Source organism: Lynx canadensis, chromosome B4 (assembly GCF_007474595.2).
Source record: "Lynx canadensis isolate LIC74 chromosome B4, mLynCan4.pri.v2, whole genome shotgun sequence".
Taxonomy (NCBI): domain Eukaryota; kingdom Metazoa; phylum Chordata; class Mammalia; order Carnivora; family Felidae; genus Lynx; species Lynx canadensis.
The window spans coordinates 132462275-132480858 of NC_044309.1; the positions used below are offsets into that span (position 1 = coordinate 132462275).

General features: G+C 44.5%; 1 protein-coding gene across 1 annotated transcript in view; it reads right to left on the reverse strand.

Annotated features, from left to right (window-relative positions):
- Positions 1-6921: 6921 nt before the first annotated feature.
- The window catches only part of ENTHD1 (ENTH domain containing 1), a 93581-nt gene continuing 81918 nt past the window's right edge, over positions 6922-18584 (reverse strand). The window contains exon 6 of the mRNA XM_030320695.1: positions 6922-7837. Coding sequence (XP_030176555.1) covers positions 7236-7837 — 602 coding nt within the window. The 3' untranslated portion in view covers positions 6922-7235. The remainder of the gene's footprint in view (positions 7838-18584) is intronic.

Below are 18584 nucleotides of genomic sequence, written 5' to 3' on the forward strand. Positions count from 1 at the left end.
AGGAGGCTGCGGATGGGGAAGGCAAGGGCGGGAGTCAGGAGCTCCGCTCCCCCCAAAGCTGGGGACAAACGGGCTGGGGCTGCCATCCTCCCACACTCTCCTGTCCCAACCGAGGCAGCGCCACCCACCTGGCCACCCTCCCCTTGACTTGCGAGGCAGTGCGGTCGCGTGCTTACACCAACCTGTACCCCGAGACGGACCAGGGCTCGAAGTGTGGCTTTGGCCCTTACGACTACCTATGTGACCCCAGGCAAGTTCCTTAGCTTTTCTTAGCCTCTGTGTTCTCCTATGCGACGTGACAATACTAGAACCTTCCTGATAGGGTTGCTGAATTAAAAAGTGCTTAGAACCTTGCCAACGTCCAATAAATGTCAACCATTGTCAGCGTTGTTGTTATTATTCCGCTATTAATAATAACAGTATTAAACTAGAGTTCTGGAACTCATCCTCGATGCGTTGCTCTCTCTCATGCCCTGCCTTTCACCACGGCAGGTCCTAGAATGTCTGCTTTCTGCATTTCGCTATGGGTGCTCTGTGTTGTAAGAGTGATGCAGTCAGAGTACAGGGGACAATTTTCAACCGCGGTGCAACCGCACACACAGATCTTGGTATCTTGTAATGGAATTTTGCTGTTTGAATGGCTGTGGACGCCTGAAGCCATAATTCTGCAGTAATTACCATATCTTTAGAGGACTTTCTGCACCATCAGTGAGAAAACAGAATTTGAAACTACCAAACAAAATCATCTTGAAAACCTAGTTTCTTCCCAGCCAATTTACTCTTTTCTAAGCCTGCCTGCTGATAAAAGGTGGCACATATCCTCTGGCATAACGATAAGACGCTTGGCCTCCTCAAATTACTTCGTGTTCTGCAAGAAATAAAAATCTCTCAATCCCACGTATCTAAATCCTTTTATCACATCTCAGAATCCATTCTATTAAAAATACAGTGAGACCTCGGAAAAGCGTCCCCAGTATTCGAGCATGTAACTGACTCATCAGGCTCCTCTCAGGATTCACCTGCTCTTCAGAACGAAGACGCAAGAAGAAGACATTCCTCGCACATCCAGAGCAAACCACTGTCACAACCATCCCATTTGTGGGGCAGATGAGTCACCGGAGTCTCCAAAAATCCCCTACGAAGTCTGTTTTTATCAAGTTAGTGGATGGATTTTGGAAGCCCTTTCGCCCCCAAATTTCCATGACACTTCATTTCCAACAAGATCCATTTACTTGTCATTCAGTCCTTTTCCGGTATTTAGTCAGTTAACGCTACCTAACCGTCACCTACTGTGTCGCTGCATGAAGCAAAACCACGGCCCTCACCTCCGACCTGCCACTTTGTCCCATCCTCAAGCTCACCTAGTTCATTCCTGCTCCCGCATGTTGTACATGCTGTTGTCTCTGCCTAGAAAATTCTCTACCCTAACGCCCTCTGCTTGACCAACCCTTGCTCAACCTTCCGGACTCACTTTGGACTTCGTGTTCTCCAGGAAGCATTCCCTGACATCCCCAAATCAGAGCTGGCTCTCCCACTTTACCAGGCGCTCCCACACTATCCCCTGCTTCCTAAACTCAGAAGACTTACACATCACACTCCGCCCACGTCTCTCCCTGTACCTCCACGAAGCTGCGACGCTGAAGCCAGGACCCACACCCATCTTGTTCGCCATGGTGTCCCCAGTGTCTAGCAAACTGCCTACTCGTAACGAGTGCTTATTAAATATGTCAAGGATGAATACATAAGTAATTTTACAATAGGTAAACTGTAAAATATTTTTGTAACTGCCTTATAATAAGAGCCTCAAGTTTCAAATAAAATACTTAATAGCATTTAATGAAGTATTTTTAACCTGAGATAATTACAAAGTCAATCAGAATATACCCATTCCTAATTTAGGCCAGGTTTGTTCTAGTCACTTAATGGAGTTGGCTAAATAGAAACTCACGTAAGTGCTTGTTAATTATACTGATTTAAAAAAACGGTTGAATTAAAATATATGAGCTATGTAAAACCTAGTTAAAACCTGGAGTTACTTTGTGCATGTAAGGCAGTTACTCAAAGGGATAGCTTTTGTTGCCTTAGTTATTTGTGGGGTGTATCTCTGAGTACATTTCAAGATATCTGATGCAGCACCTCTTGGTAATGGAGGGAAGGAGAGAGGAGTGCTATCTCTCTGGAGGTTTGTTTCTTCTCAATTCTTAGCAATGTACAACTCAGAAATTTCAGAGCGAGTAAAAAAAAAAAAGGAGATACTGTACCCTACTATCCCTTAAGAATCCATTTGTGGGTCTCCCAGATATATGAAGAAACCCAACAGAAGACGTCTTAAGATTTCATCCTTATTTTATGTTCTGTGTTATTTCATAAAGAACTTGACTTGCCCCACATGTCATTAGCAGCATTTACTTTGATAATCTTAGGTTTTGTATGTCAGCTCAAGGGACTTCCTTAGATAAGCTTTCCCTGAACACTTCACCAGGTCAAACTGTACGTTGCCTTTCCCCAAACCATTCGATTTTTACAATAAAAACAACAACAACAACAATTTGATTAACCTATCAAATTTCCCCATAACTCTAGGGCTCAGGGTCTGTGAGGACAGGAATATCTGGTTTTGCTCACTAATGAATCTCCAGGGTCTGGAATAGTCTTACGAGTAATAGGTACTCAAAAAAAAAAAAAAAAAAAAAAAAAAGCAACAGAGACCTGATAGGTAAATGATCATAGAAGCCACTTTTCTCTAAGGGTATTTGTGGAATTGAATTGATTCCAACTTTCATTTTGATGGTGATAGGAACAGAAATCACCTCACACAGGTGGGAAGTCTAACATGACACCACTCCTTACAACAAAGTGGAACCCAATGGCTACGCAATGAGAATGAATTAGAAATGAACCATCGTTTATGAGAAATTTAAGTCTAGGATTAACCTGGGGATTCTAGAAAACTTCAAGCCACGACCTTCATTTACCTAAGCGGTATGGTGGTGCAACAGCACCAGGCACTTGGCAGTAGTAAAAACAAATTCTTGTATTAATCATACAAATAAATGACGAACATATAATCGAAGATGATCAGGTACACAAGGAAACATACACCATGAGCACAAATCAGCAGGGCAATAGATAACAAAAACAGACCACTAAAAACTTTAGATGTTAAAATTATTAGAGTACAAATGATGGGAAGTTAAGAAATACACTTCTACGCTTCTTCATGACAGGAATTAGAATATTTTTTGAGCCAAAGGACAACGAACATACTACATACCCATACTTGTGGTAAAATGGTGAGACTGCTTCAGAAAATAGCTTGGCAATTCCTTAAAAAGTTATATGTAAGAGTAACCGTACGACCCAGCAATTCTACTCCCGGGTATATACATCCAAGAGAACTGAAAACATATGTTCACACAAATATTCGTAGCAGCATTATTCACAGTAGCCAAAAAAGTGCAAACAACCGAAATGGCCATCAACTGATGAACCAGTAAACAAAATGTGGTATATCCTTACAATGCAATATTATTCAGACATAAAAAGGAATGAAGTACTCACACATGCTACAATGGTTGAAGCCCAAAAACATCATGCTAAGTGAAAGAAGCCAGACACAAAAAGCCACATAAGATTCCACTTATATGAAATACCCATTAAGAGGCAAATTAGTGGAAACGGAAAGTAGATTGGGGGTTACCAGGAGCTTGAAGGAGAAGAAACTGGGGAGGAGCGGCTAAGGAGTATGGAGTACCTTTTTGTGGTGATGAAATGGTTCTAGAATTAGATAGTAGTGATGGTTGTACAACCCTGTTAATAAAGTAAAACCACTGAACCATATTTAAAAGAGTAAATTTTATGGTATGTGAATTGTATTTCAAATTTTTAAAAATTGGCAGGTTGCAGTAAAGGGAAATTTATGGCCTTAAATGCATATATTCTTAATAGTTTGCTGGTCAGAATACTCTCTAGTTTACTTACTATACTTGCTAGTAAGAATTCTATACTAGTTTGCTTAATATTCTTACTTGAAAAGATCTGCAAGAAACATGGATGTGTGAAAAGTTTTTTTAAGGAATCTTTTAAAATATTTTAAAAGAACCAAGTAGAATTCTAGAAATGAAAAAGGAATAACTGAATTTAAAACGTAATGGGAGGAGTTAACAACAGATTAGACATAGCTGAAGAGAGGCCTCGTTAACTGGAAGGTAGATTGGAAAAAAATTACCCTGATTCATGTAGTAAGTATGTTGCAGTATCCTGTGGTGAAGTGTCATGATATCCGAACATTTCTTTCAAATGGTTCAGCAAAATGTGTGTGTCTATTTACCTATCTACATAATGCATATATAGATATAAACATGTTTAGCAAGACAGGGAGATAAAGCAAACATGGCAACTTGTTAACTATCAGTGAAATCTAGACCGAGATTTAGATTTCTATCAACTGTTACGTTCCAAAATTTAAAAGCTGGCAACCCCCACCCCCCAACTCTTGCTCTCTCTCTCAAAAATAAATAGACATTAAAAATTTTTCAAAATAAGGTGGGAGGGGGGTGCCTGGGTGGCTCAGTTGGTTAAGCATCCGACTCTTGATTTCGGCTCAGGTCATGATCTCGTGGTTCGTGAGTTTGAGCCCCACATCGGGCTTTGAGCTGACAGCGTGGAGCCTGCTTCCGATTCTCTTTCTACCTCTCTCTCCCCCTCCCCAACTCTCTATCAAAAATAAACATCAAAAAAATTTTTTTAAACTCGCAAAAAGGTAGCACTTACAATACACAAAAATATCAAGTATGAAAGGATTAAGTCTTTAAAAAAGAAATAGAAGCCCTCTGTGAGGGAGATTATGAGTTTACTGTGAAGCATTAAGAGAAGACATAGAACATAGAGAAATACCATGCTCATGGATTGGAAAGCTAAACATAAAATTTATGAAAGAAGACAGATGTACGATGCTCCTAGATTAGAAGATTAAATTTGTCAAAATCCCCCAAATTCATGAGTAGATTTAATGCAACTTTCATCAAAATCTAATAGGGCTTTCAATCACTATATTGCACACCTGGAACTAGTATTACACTGTATGTTAATGAACTGAAATTTAAACAAAAACTTTAAAAAATCTAATAGGGTTTGGAAAGAACTCGGCAAGGTGCATATGCATATGGAAGAGGTAAGGGTCGCGAAGAGAAACACACTCCGGGCTTCCAACCACTACACGCTGTGTAGTTTTGTTCTACCTCAGTGGTGACTCCGTCTCGGCCTTATTCATGGATTCCTTAACTTCTTCCTGATCTTCTTAGGCCTGCCCCAGGGCTCAGGCCTTCAACTTCTCTCCACTATTATACTCCCTCCTTCGGCAATTTCATCCAGTCTCATAGCTTTAAATAACCATCAATTACTAAACCCCACCGCCTCCGTTCCAATCTAGATCTCTCTCTCAGACTCAACTCTTATATCCAATTGCTTATTTGGTATCTCCACTTGGGTTATCTAATGGACATCTGAGATGTAACCTATCTCAAACTGAATGCCTCAAAACTTTTCTCCGTCTGCCACCCTCCTCGTTTCAGTTGATGAGCAATTTTAATTGCTCAGTCCAGTACTTTGGGTTCAGCTGTGACGCTTTTTCTCTTACATATTTTATCCAACCCATCAACCAATCCCTAATCACTTCTCATATACCCTCCTTTGATCCACCACCCGCTCTTATCTGGATAACTGCAATGGCCTTCCAATCGGCCTACCTTCCTCATCCCGTGTCCCTGCATCCCTCTCTCCCCAGAACCAGTGTGATCATTTTAGAAGCCCAAGATCATTTTTCACCCTAAAACCTTGTCACAATTTTTATTGAGTAAAAGCCAAAATCTCTAACGACGGTCTTCTAGAACCTGTATCATCTGGCACTGCTCCTTGTTCTTTCCTCCAGGACCTCAGATCTCCTACCGTTGTCCCCTTCCCTCACTTCACGCTAGCCGCACTGGCTTCCTTGCCCCTCCTCAAATATGCCAAACACCCTCCCACATTACAGTCTTTGCACTAACACTCCCACTAGCATTTCCTTCTAGTTCTTACCCCAGTTAGCGTGATGAAAATCGGCTTGGGTTTGGCATTAGAATATATTTTAGATGTCCCATATTTCTTCAAAATAATCAGGAATTTATCTTAGCGCTTCGTTGGTAATTGTTGGAACTGAGCAATGGGTACACGGAGCCCTTACGCTGCCTTCTCAAGTAAGTATAAAACAAAATGAAAGCGTCTCTGGTGGTTCCACTGTGCAGTAGGATGGAGAAGCACTGGTCTATGATCTCCCAACTAGATCATTTTCCCAGAAGTAAAAATTCTAGGGGGCGCCTGGGTGGCTCAGTCGGTTGAGTGACCAACTTTGGCTCAGGTCACGATCTCGTGGTTCGTGGGTCCAAGCCCCGTGTCGGGCTCTGTGCTGACAGCTCAGAGCCCGGAGCCTGCTTCGGATTCTGTGTCTCCTTCTCTCTCTGCCCCTCCCCCGCTACACTCTGTCTCTCTAAAAACAAATAAACGTTAAAAAAATTTTTTTAAGTTTAAAAATAAATACAAAATAAAAATCCTACTCGAAAGGCTGTCTTAATAAATTAAAAGGATACATAGAAGATGAAAAATATCAAATTTATTTTCCAAATACAACCAAAGGATGCATTTGGATTCACTTTGCCATAAACATTAGCAATGAAAACACCTGTCCCATGTCCCACCTGTCTCCGCTTAACCCCCCAACCAATGGTGGCAGCCACAGGAAGGGAAAGATGGCCGGTCCTTTGTTTGCAGAGTCTGAAACCTGGCACGAGAGCAGACGGAACAGCGACCCCAGGCTCTGAAGGCCTTCTTACCACCTGCTCATCCAAAAGCTCTGGAAGAGCCATTTGCAGTCTGAGGTCTTGCCACAGCTTCCACTAACGCTTAATATATTTGGAGGTGAAGTCCAGGGTGTGGAAGAAAGAAATTCTCTTCAGTGTCAAATGAAAAACAGTTTGTAGCTGAATCTGAAAATGTTATCAAAGGTGATGCTTTTTCCTCTTTAAAAAAGAAACCACCCAAATGAGTTCAGTGGTTTGAAAGATATTTGTTAATAAGCCTGACAAGGAAAAATCCAACCACCGCCCCATTTTTGCCGGAAGGATGAGAATCTACCAAAGGCTAACTTAGGTCTTCGGGAGGTGGAACCACACGAGTTCTACCGACAGGGGCTCTCGGGCTTGTTACATGTGATCTGAGGTCCCCTCGGAAGACTGGGGAAGCTGGGAAGACTTTAGCTGCAGACTATTCCCACTCATGCTCACCAGATGGCTACTGATGACGTTAAGTTCTCTTATCACCGTGCTCAGGTCTTCGTGTAGTTTCACTATGGCATTTTTCACCTCCCCTAGGAGAGTTTTAATGGAATCGTTTGTTTTAGGCTCCCCCGGCAGGCCGGCAGGTGTCTGAAAACTCAGACAGGACACAGAGGTGACGTGGTCTGCCCTGGGGGTGGAAGACTCTGCCCAGTTACTGGCAGAAGCAGGACTCGTCTGCTCTTTAGCACACTCAGAGTTATCCGGAAGACTCTCCAGCAGATGGAGGTTGTCGTTCTCCTCTTCATCAGAAGACGCTCGGTCCCTAGGAGCAAAGGGGTGGTGAGCCCCGGCCGTCTCATCTTCATCTTTAAAGGAGGCGGAAGAAGACCGTTGCTGGGCCAGAGACCAGAAGGAAGGTCCCGCCAAAATGCGGGGTAGGAGATGAACAGACGTCTCCGGAGAGGCTGAGTCGGGAGACGGCATGGATAAAGTAGAAAAGGAGGACGTTCCTTCAGAGGTGGTTGAAACTACAAGGGAGAGAGAGATTATGCAACATACACACGAGAGTAATGGCTAAAATAATTTTTCAATGTAAAATCCCCATCTGCAAGGTCTCAACATAAATATACTACTGACAGTTTCATATGCTAAATAGTCATCATAAGCCTAGATAAACCCGAAGCAGGAAGCAGAGAAAATCTAAAGATGTATTATATACCAACAATGCCATGGAAATGAAACGAACATGGAAGTATCAATAGTCACCTTGACTGTGAACCGTGCCCGATGTACTTTCACACCACACTTACCAGAGAGAGCAGAAAAGTAAAGTATTACACCCTGTTCTACTGGCTGGTGGCATTTTAAGTTGGCATTTAAAGCAGAAAGTCTGAGAAAGCTGTAACTTAGATTCCTTCATCCTTTTTTTTTTTTTTTTTGTCCCCTACAGAGACTATTATGGTAAAATGAACAACCAACTACAAGTACCTAAAAGCTGTCAAACGAATCTTTTTCTCTAACTGTTCAAATACGGTCAAAACTGAACTCCAGCCCACTTGAGATCTGGGACACTTGAGCACACGTATGGAATTTTTTTTTTTTTTTCACCAAGAAACAGTAAGTAAAATCAAAAGCATTCTAAACCACTTTTCTGTAAAATATTTGATAACATTTTAATTCCCTTTCAGACAAAATCATACTCATTGCTTCTTGTGCACTTCATTTTAAATCGTTATTTCCCGGGGCGCCTGGGTGGCTCGGTCGGTTAAGCGGCCGACTTCGGCTCAGGTCATGATCTCACGGTCTGTGAGTTCGAGCCCCGCGTCGGGCTCTGTGCTGACAGCTCAGAGCCTGGAGCCTGTTTCAGATTCCGTGTCTCCCTCTCTCTGACCCTCCCCTGTTCATGCTCTGTCTCTCTGTGTCTCAAAAATAAATAAATGTTAAAAAATAATAATAAATAAATAATAAATCATTATTTCCCAAACTGTGTTGAGGAACGCTGTGTTCCTGGAGATGTCAAAAGAGGTTTTGTGAAAACAGTATTTCAAAGTCAAGTAAGACCAGGCGATTGCATGTCGTGCCTCTCGTTAGGAGGTTAACAACGAACATTAGCACATTTAAAGTTCTGAGAAGTCGTACACTAATTTATTCAAGGGTTTTCCAAACTTTCTTGGACACAACTTTCTCTTGTCTTCTTGGAGTATCTATTTACATTCATGCGTGCATTAGGTGGTGCGGGTTGGCAGAGTTTGTTTTCTAAAGTCTTGCAGCTAACTCTAGACTTGCTACTTTCACATAAAAAAAAAAAGCTGAAGTCATAGAAAGGGAAATTACCGCTAAGCACACATGACTTCTTATCTTTCTATATTATTTTATTTGCTTAGAGATGCATGTCCCTTTAAACGAAATTGAACCTCTCCTGTAAAAAACATGGCTGGGGCAGGCGGCTTCTATTTTCTGCTTCAAAGCTCTCTGAGGGCTATCTCCGTCCAGTTTTTAGGAAAAATTCCAATCACAAGACATTTTGGGGGTGACATGAGTATTCTCAGCCGATGTAGCAGCAGGACACGAAAAGGAAAATAGGGACTTCATCGGCACATGGTCAAGGCAAGACAAGCGCACAGAAGAATCTAGGTCAGCCTTATCCTGACGTTCTGTCCTTGGGTTGAAGAGAGGGCATGGTGGTGACGGGCACGCTAAGGGTGAGAGAGCCTCCACACGTGTGCGCCCTGAGTCACGCCGCTGCTCTGCTCTGGGTGTGCTCTGTTTGGGTCACAGCTGTCACCTGACATGTCACCTGTCACCCCGCACCATCCTCCCGTGTTGGCTCTCCCGTTTCTATATCCCAAGTCTTTCTCTTTCTGGGTTTACCCTCACCTGGGGATAGCACATTCTCCAGCAGGTCACTGAAAAAGGGTAACACAGTTACGTTAGTCACATGGACGCGATGTGATTACCTGGTTTAATTTTATGCCAGCGGTTCTCAAAGCGGGTGCCTGGGTGGCTTAGTTGGTTGAGCGTCTGACTTCCGCTCAGGTCATGATCTCGCGGTACGTGAGTTCAAGCCCCACATGGGGCTCGCTGCTCTCAGCACAGAGCCCGCTTTGGATCCTCTGTCCCCCTCTCTCCCTCTGCCCCTCCCCCTCTCAAAAATAAATAAAACATTCACAACAACAACAAAGTGCGCCCCCTGAACAAGCAGCAGCAGCACCTGGGAATTTGTTAGGAATAAAGTCCTTGGGCCCCATCTCTCTAAATCAGAAACTGGGACTGTGCCCAGGACATTGAGTTTTAACAAGCCTCCAAGTGTGTCCGATGCCTGCTAACGTCTGAGAATCACTGTTTTCTGCTGTGTGTCCACCTTTCTTTCGCTTTGTAGCTACAACTGCTGACTGAATAGCTTATCATTGTTTACAGTTTGGTAGCTTTGATTCACGGGCTTCTGCTCATAAAAAGCCACTTCAGCTCTAATTGCTGCGCACCAATTTACTTTTGTTTCCAAACACGCCACAGCTGTACGAGACACTTCAACGCTGCACTCCAGGGTGCCTCTCCTGCCCATTTCGTCACCCTGCTCCCACTCACTGCGGAAGGTACTGGACTGTCTTGTTAGCAGCCATCCTCTTCATACAGTGCGCCCACCAGAGCTGGAGCCAGCCGCGATAAATGGCTGAATTTAAACGATCTCCCCGGGTGATATATGCACGCCAATTAATGCTGCACTCGCTTAAAAATAGCACCGATAAAGCGATTCCAAATGCGGATGTGTTATCTCTGACTTTTTATGCTCGTGAAAACATCAGGCCCCTTAATTATTATATTGCAACTCGAAATTTAAAAAGCATTTAGAAGAACTGCGCTGCAAAAATATCATGACGAATACATTCCTAGAAATATTTTTAAACTCTCTTCGCCTGGAGCTGCAAATGTAAATTTTTCTGTTAGCAGTAGGTCCTTGTTCAGCTAAACACTTCAAACTGTTCACGATAAAACAGGAGCTTTTTATTCTTCTCTTTCAGTTTTCCTATCTGATATATAACGACTGTTAAGTTACCTGTACACATGAATTAAAACATTCTGATTTTAGGGGCGCCTGGGTGGCTCAGTCGGTTGGGCGTCCGACTTCGGTTCAGGTCATGATCTCACGGTTTGTGAGTTCGAGCCCCGCGTCGGGCTCCGTGCTGACAGCTCAGAGCCTGGAGCCTGCTTCGGATTCTGGATCTCCCTCTCTTTCTGCCCCTCCCCCACTTGTGCTCTGCCTCTCAAAAATAAATAAATGTAAAAGAAAAAACTAAAAAAAAAATTCTGATTTTGTTCTGTGTTGTAGAAAGTAACAAATGTCCGTAGTAATATTATTTGTAATAGCTAAAAAGACGAAACAACTCAAATATCCATCAGCTGATGGATAGATACATAAAATGTGTTTAAACAGTGGAGTATTACTCAGCCATAAGGAGAGAAGTACTGATTCATGCGACAACATGGATGAACCCTGGAAACGCTGTGCTGCGTCAAAGAAGCCAGACACGAGAGGCACATAGTGTATGATTCCGTAACATGAAACGTCCAGAGTAGGCAAATGCACAGAGGCAGAAAGTAGATCACTGCTTAGGAGGAAGCGTTCGGGGGGAGGAAGGAATGGGGAGTGACTGTTAATGGATACGGGACTTTTTGGGGTAATGAAAATATCCTGGAATTAGTGGTGATGATGGCGCAATTCTGAGAATATACGAAAAGTACTGAATTGTACACTTTAATAGGGTGCATTTTCTGGTGCGTGAATTAGATCTTGTACTTAAAAAAAAATTTTTTTTAATGTTTATTATTTTTTTTTGGAAGAGAGAGAGAGAGCATGAACAGGGGAGGGGCAGAGAGAGAATCCCGAGCAAGTCCTGAACTGTCAGCACGGAGCCCAACACGGGGCTCAAACCCACGAACCATGAGATCATGACCTGAACCGAAGTTGGACACTTAACAGACTGAGCCACCCTGGCGTCCCAATGTCGTATTTTTAAAAGTACAATATTTGAAAATTTATTGTCATGATTATCAAGGAGTTACATGAAAAGAAACAGATTTAGGAATAACATAGGATTCGAGAGAAATGCTAATGACTCTGCCTCTAATCACTGATGCTAAACTGTTATTGGGATGACTGGACGATTGGATTAATGCTGAGTCTTCTCACTTACCTACGAAGTATAAATTTGGCTCACTGAATGTAAAAAATCAAATCAGTGTGTCTTTTTGTCTGCACGGAGGCAGGCAGGAGCTGTACAGCTGGAGGTGTTGCTGGGTCCACAGAACCCCCACCACTGAAACCCATGGTACAAAAATGGAATCAATGAGATATAAACAAAGGACAGAGCCAGTGAGAACGCTCACCACTAGCCCAGCATGCGAACATATGGATTTTTTTTTTCCTACCCCCAAAATTAGAAAGAAAAGTCCAGGGCAGTCTAACACACTTACCCAAACTATGGCTCACGGATATAATGATCTGGCTTCTGTGCATCTTCTATCTTCTTTTTTTCTTTTTGGTATGCATGACAAATGATCTAATGACCTAAAGGAATAGTTTGACCTAGACATAAAGAACTTAAAATTTAAACGGAGGAAGAGAACGAATGGACTGTTCTAGGAACAGAGTTATTCAGTATCAAAAGGTCAAACGAGGTTGCTGCAAATCCATCATTCGGTGAAAATATTAGAACGAGAATATTAACCTATATTAGGTGGCTGAGATCTGTTACACCATGAGGGTGCAAGTATTTTTAAGTTTACCAAGCTCATCATCTCCAAAGAGTTTTGTAACACCAGACCTGGACCCTTCATATAAACAAATACTTCTTAAAACAATAAAATAGAAAAAAAAAAAAACACCCCAGAAAGTAGACAGTGTCGTGTCTATCTTCCTTCACCCAGCGTCCACGGAGACCAGCCATCGATCCTGCCTCATCGTTTCCTGAATTCCTCAACCGCAAGTTACCTGCAGCCATTCCTTTGAGCTGCCCTACTCTGAAATCTTGCTTTCCAAGATTACTTTCCTTCTCGATTCCTTCCAGCCTTCTCATTCCCTTTAATGCATCTACACTTTGGCCTCATCGAGACATCAGGTCCAATAATCTTTTTATTTTCTCGTTATCCATCACTTGAACCACTTCCTCGCTCCCCTCCTCTCCCCCCACTGCCATGGTTTCTGCTTTATCTGCTGCTAATTCCTAATCCAGGAGTCAGGCAGACCTCTTCTGTCAAGGACCAAATTGTAAATATTTTAGGCTTTACGGGACAGTTTCCATTACAACTTCTCAGCTCTGCTGTTGTAGCACAAACGCAACCAAAGACTTCGTGGGAGCCAGTTAGTATGGTTGTGTTCCAATAAAATTTTATTTGCAGAAACAGGGGGTGACCACATTTGGCCTCAAAGCTATGGTTTGCAAATTCCTGTCCAAATCCTATTTCAATTCAAATATGCTTTCTCATTCCTACCCCCAGGCTGCTCAGCGCTATTGGAGAAAGCACACATCCTGCAAATTAGGACCCCCACAAATTCTGGCTCTATCGCTCCATTGCACCCGTGTCTTCTCAGCATCTTCTTCCATTCTCTCGAGTGGCTATTCCTAAATCTCAGCAGACCTTTCACTGCCTTTATACCACTTCCCCTCAGTCTGGGCAGGTGACCTCAGTCGATGAGATATGGAGGCCACGACATACAATGTGTGGCACATGAAGGCTCAAATACATCTTAATTAGCAAAACCCACCAAACCCACCCCTCACACTCTGACACATCCCTTCCCCTCCTTCCTTACGGGCGCTCAGGGTAAGGTGAGTGCCTTTCTGTTCTGGATTCTAGCCCACTTGGCCCTGACTGTGCCCCATCTCAGGCTAGCCGCCCCCCCCTCCCCCACCTCACCTGCTCTGCTCTCCAATCTCCCACTTGGTTTCCTTCCCAGCAACAGCCCCTGACGAGCTCCCTGCCCCAGCTTCACCCCCCTCCACATCAATCCTCCACACTCCCCCCTGCTTAGGAAACAGTAATTTTTCTACAACACATTCAAAAAGCCACTCACGTGGCTTAAAATCTTTAGTGACTTGCATTCTCTTCAAACTGAAGTCCAAACTTCTTAACCTGGCGCACACAGCGCTTCGTCATCCGTCCTGGCGTCATTTTCCAGTGCTTTCTTCCATTATTTCTTCACGCACACTCTCCATGGCTGCTTTACTAAGCTGCTTTGGATTCACTTGTTGAATGTTGGGTACCTGCCGTGTGCAAGGCCCTGGGGTCGGGGCTGGGGCTTCAATAACCAACAGGCAGACGTGGTCCCTCCCTCAGGAAGGCGCCATCCCACTCGGGGAGTGGGGGAGACATCAGACAACTTCATGGATATGCGATCCCATGCCACTCGAATGGCGGTACGTGCTAGGAGGATAATTACGGGTACCAAGACAACACAGAGTGGGAGGGGATCCGAAGTAATCAAGGGGGTCAGGGAATCCTGTGGAAGCGACGTTTGAGCTGAGCCCTGAAGGAGGAGTGCAGCGGGGAAGGGCTGGGTGGGAAGCGTTCTGGTCTGAGGGAACAACAGCGCCAAGCTGGTGAAGCGATTTGGTTTACTTGGCAAGCGGAGGCATCACCAGGCTGCGGGGAGAGGCAGAAGCGAGACCGCGCAGGGCAGTGGAAGGCTAGCGACCTTCAGGAACAGGGCGACAGTCCGAGGGGTCTGCCGTCTCAGCGGGGGAGCAGCAGTCGTCAGGTCCTCTGGCCGCTCTGGGGAGAATGAACTGGAGCTCCCTAGGATCTCTTTGGCCCGTCCCAGCTGGGCTCTATTCCTCAGCCTGCAAGGCCCTTTCCGGAAGGATAGGGGTTTCCTTGCTCCTGAGAATAAGCGAGGAACTCCTGGGTCCTTTTGGAAATAACCGGAGTGGATGTGGAGGGTTGGGAGGGGGCTGGGGGCTCGGGGCTCTACAAGCAGAACTAAAGGGGCGCCTGGGTGGCTCAGTCGGTTGAGCGTCCGACTTCGGCTCAGGTCATGATCTCAGGGCTCGTGAGTTCGAGCCCCGCATCGGGCTCTGTGCTGACGGCTCGGAGCCTGGAGCCTGCTTCGGATTCTGTCTCTCCCTCTCTCTCTGCCCCTAACCCACTCGCATTCTGTCTCTGTCTCTCTCAAAAATAAATACACATTAAATAAATAAATAAAAGCAGAACTAAAAACATGGAAACTGGGGGTGCCTGGGTGGCTCAGTCGGTTAAGCGTCCGATTTCGGCTCAGGTCATGATCTCACGGTTCGTGGGTTCGAGCCCCACGTCAGGCTCTGTGCTGACAGCTTGGAGCCTGGGGCCTGCTTCGGATTCTGTGTCTCTCTCTCTCTCTCTGCCCCTCCCCCGCTTGTTCTCTCTCTCTCTCTCTCTCTCTCTCTCTCTCTCTCCCTCTCCCTCTCAAAAATAAACATTAAAAACAAAAACACGGACACTGGAGTAAAAATAGCAAACTTTTCTACGGCACTGGCCAGGTCCAGATCCTACCCTGAGCACCTGATGTTTGCGAATTCAGGGACCCCCTCCGGCGGCCCCATTCCGTAGATGAAGACAGCGCCACGCAGAGGTCACGCAGCCAGTGGCTGGGCTGAGATTATGAGCCCAGGCAGGGTGATCCCAGAACCTGAGCCGCTAACAACTATGCAATCCAGCCATTCTTTGGCCTGTGTTGTGATATACATTACATCTACTGTTTTAAAACAAAATACAGCAGGAAAAGTTTGCTTTAAACAGTCACATGCATTTTAAGAGTGAGAATAAAAATAAAATATACCGCGTTTTATATTTACCCACGTATTTTAGGATTGCCCACATGACTTCCCAGCTCCTCTGCCAGTACCGAAGCTCTCTTTTGATAACCTCAGGCCATGTGACTGAACAGTGCCCTCAGGGCCTTAATTTTGGCTACTATATTTTTCAGCCCTGGAACTTTCGTTTCATTCATTCACTCTTTTTAAAAAAAATCTTTTAATGTTTATCATTTACTTTTGAGAGAGAGAGAGCATGAAGGGGGGAAGGGGAGAGGGAGACACAGAATCAGAAGCAGGCTCCAGGTTCCGAGCCATCAGCACAGAGCCCGGCACAGGGCTCGAACCCACGGACCGTGAGATCACGACCTGAGCCGAAGTCAGACGCTCAACCGACTGAGCCACCCAGGCGCCCCTCGTTTCATTCTTTCTTCACAGATACTTGTATTCTGGTGAAATTCTCCATCCTTCCCTCTGTGCTCTTGATCATATTAATCACAGCTATTTTAAAGTACTTATCTTACAATGTCAGTATCTAGCTTCTCTGTGGTTCTGCTTCTGTTGTCTGTTTTTCTCGTGTATTTTAAAAGCCAAAAACTTTGCATGAGAAATTATAGGAGCTCTTAAGCAAGGGCTTCACTGTCTTCTAGAAGACAGATGGAACGCAATACAATCCCTTTGCTCCACTTGGAGCTGGGTTTCGGCATTTGTGAGGGCTGTTCTAGTTCTGGTCTGTTCTCGCCCCTAGATGGGAGTTGTGATGCCTGGGGCGTGGCCTGTCGCAGGTCCCAGCTGAGAGCACGCTACTCACCAGAGCCACTCCAGTTTGGCAGACCCTGAGCTCCACCCTCTGTCTGTCTCCCAGAGCCGTGAGATGATGAGAACCTTTGCCCTCTAGAAGCTGCCTCCCTTTAACTTCTTGGCATCACATCCCTAACGTGTGCAACTTAGCAGGAGTAGGTATTTCAGTAAGAAATTGCACAAAGACTTCGGGGCTTTCTCCTCTGTGACTTCTTCTCTTCTGGCATATTCGCCCCTGGAGTCCCTGCCACCGGGGATGCCCCAAACTCCAATCCTATCTCTCAAGCTCAGTAAACAGTGGAGAGCCCAGGCCTCTGATTTTCCCTCAGTTTCCATCATCCTGCTCTGCGAATAGGCAAATGATCCATGGGGGGAAAACTGAGGTGAATGCGGGGCCAACTACAAGTAAACTAGTTTCCTACTTTGCTCACATCATTTCTGACACCGAATGTGGGTTCTGCACACCAAGGATTTCTCTAATTCTCTGGGGACACTAACTGGGTGTCCTATAATTTAACTCCATTCTGGCACTACCCAGAGTTAGTGCAAACACCACAGGTGAGAGGCCCAATCCCTCAAGACCGTCCCCCACTTCAGTTGCCACTCACAAGTCTAGATCTCACATATTTCTGACCTGCCGGGTATAAATTGAGGGATCCCATGATCCCCTCCTCGGGGCTGGTAATTTGCTACAACGGCTCACGGAACTCAGGAAAGTGCTTTGCTTCCTATTACTAGTTTGTTAGGAAGGATACAACTCAGGAACAGCCAAATGGAAAGATGCACCGGACAAGGTATGGGGAAGGGCCCAGAGCTTCCATGCCCTCTCCGGGTGCACCAACCTCCCAGAAACTTCACGTGTTCGCCAACCTGGAGGCTCTCTAAACCCCACTGTCTGGGGATTTTTATGGAGGTTCCGTTACAGAGACATGATTGATCAAATCATTGGCCATTGGTGATGAACTCAACTTCCCTAGAGGTCAGTGGGTGGGGCTGAAAGTTCCAGCCCTCCACTGGCCTGATTGGTTACTCTGGCAACGAGCCCCCATTCTCCAAGACGCACCTCAACATAAACCCAGGTATGGAAGGAAGGGGTTTATTACAAATAACAAAAAGACTCTTCTCACTCCTATCACTCAGGAAATTCCAACGGTTTTTAGGGAGCTCAGTGCCGGGAACCAGGGATGAAGACCTAATATATATTTCATATTATATCACAGTGTCACAGTCCCCTTCCTAGGATCTTGACCCATCATGTGTTTTCTACCTCGGTTGTTTTACAGGACTTCAAACCAGCTTTTAATAGTTTTCCAGCTTTAACCAGTATTTTCGGTGGGAGGGTTAGAACAATACTATCTACTTCATTATAAATGGAAGCAAAAGTCCTCCTTGCTCACTGGCTTTAGAGGAACTTCCAGCTAATTTTTATAATTAAGTATGCTTGGTACACAGGCAGTGGCCAAAACTATTTTCAATGATCTTTCTGTGGTATTTGTGAAAGAAATGAACTCATAGTAACAACATCCCGGGGGACAGCCATGCACACAAACCGTCACAGTCATTGTAACCAGTACTAATTGGTTTCCACATCAACAGTCTCCGCAGAGCAGTTAATTTGGTGACAGAAGTAAGAATCAGTTTATTTTTAGGCTATTCGATCCCCTAAAATTCTGGAGAGTGCAGCAAGGGGACTGTGCTATCATTCACTGACCTTACTGACACCAAAGTAAATTTCTTTAGCCTCGACATGTTGGCTTCCATTGTTTGTACTTTTGACCTGAGATTGAGGCAGTTTAGAGTATTTATATTAAAAGCTTCGGGGCGCCTGGGTGGCGCAGTCGGTTAAGCGTCCGACTTCAGCCAGGTCACGATCTCGCGGTCCGGGAGTTCGAGCCCTGCGTCAGGCTCTGGGCTGATGGCTCGGAGCCTGGAGCCTGTTTCCGATTCTGTGTCTCCCTCTCTCTCTGCCCCTCCCCTGTTCATGCTGTCTCTCTCTGTCCCAAAAATAAATAAACGTTGAAAAAAAAAATTTTTTAAAAGCTTTATAGTTATATGAGTTAGTAAGCATTGTTGCACATAAGAACCAATAAAACGACTCAGTCTTGGAAAAGCGCACAAACAACTTATTCTTTTACTAATTAACTTTATTTTTTTTTTTTTAATTTTTTTTTTTCAACGTTTATTTATT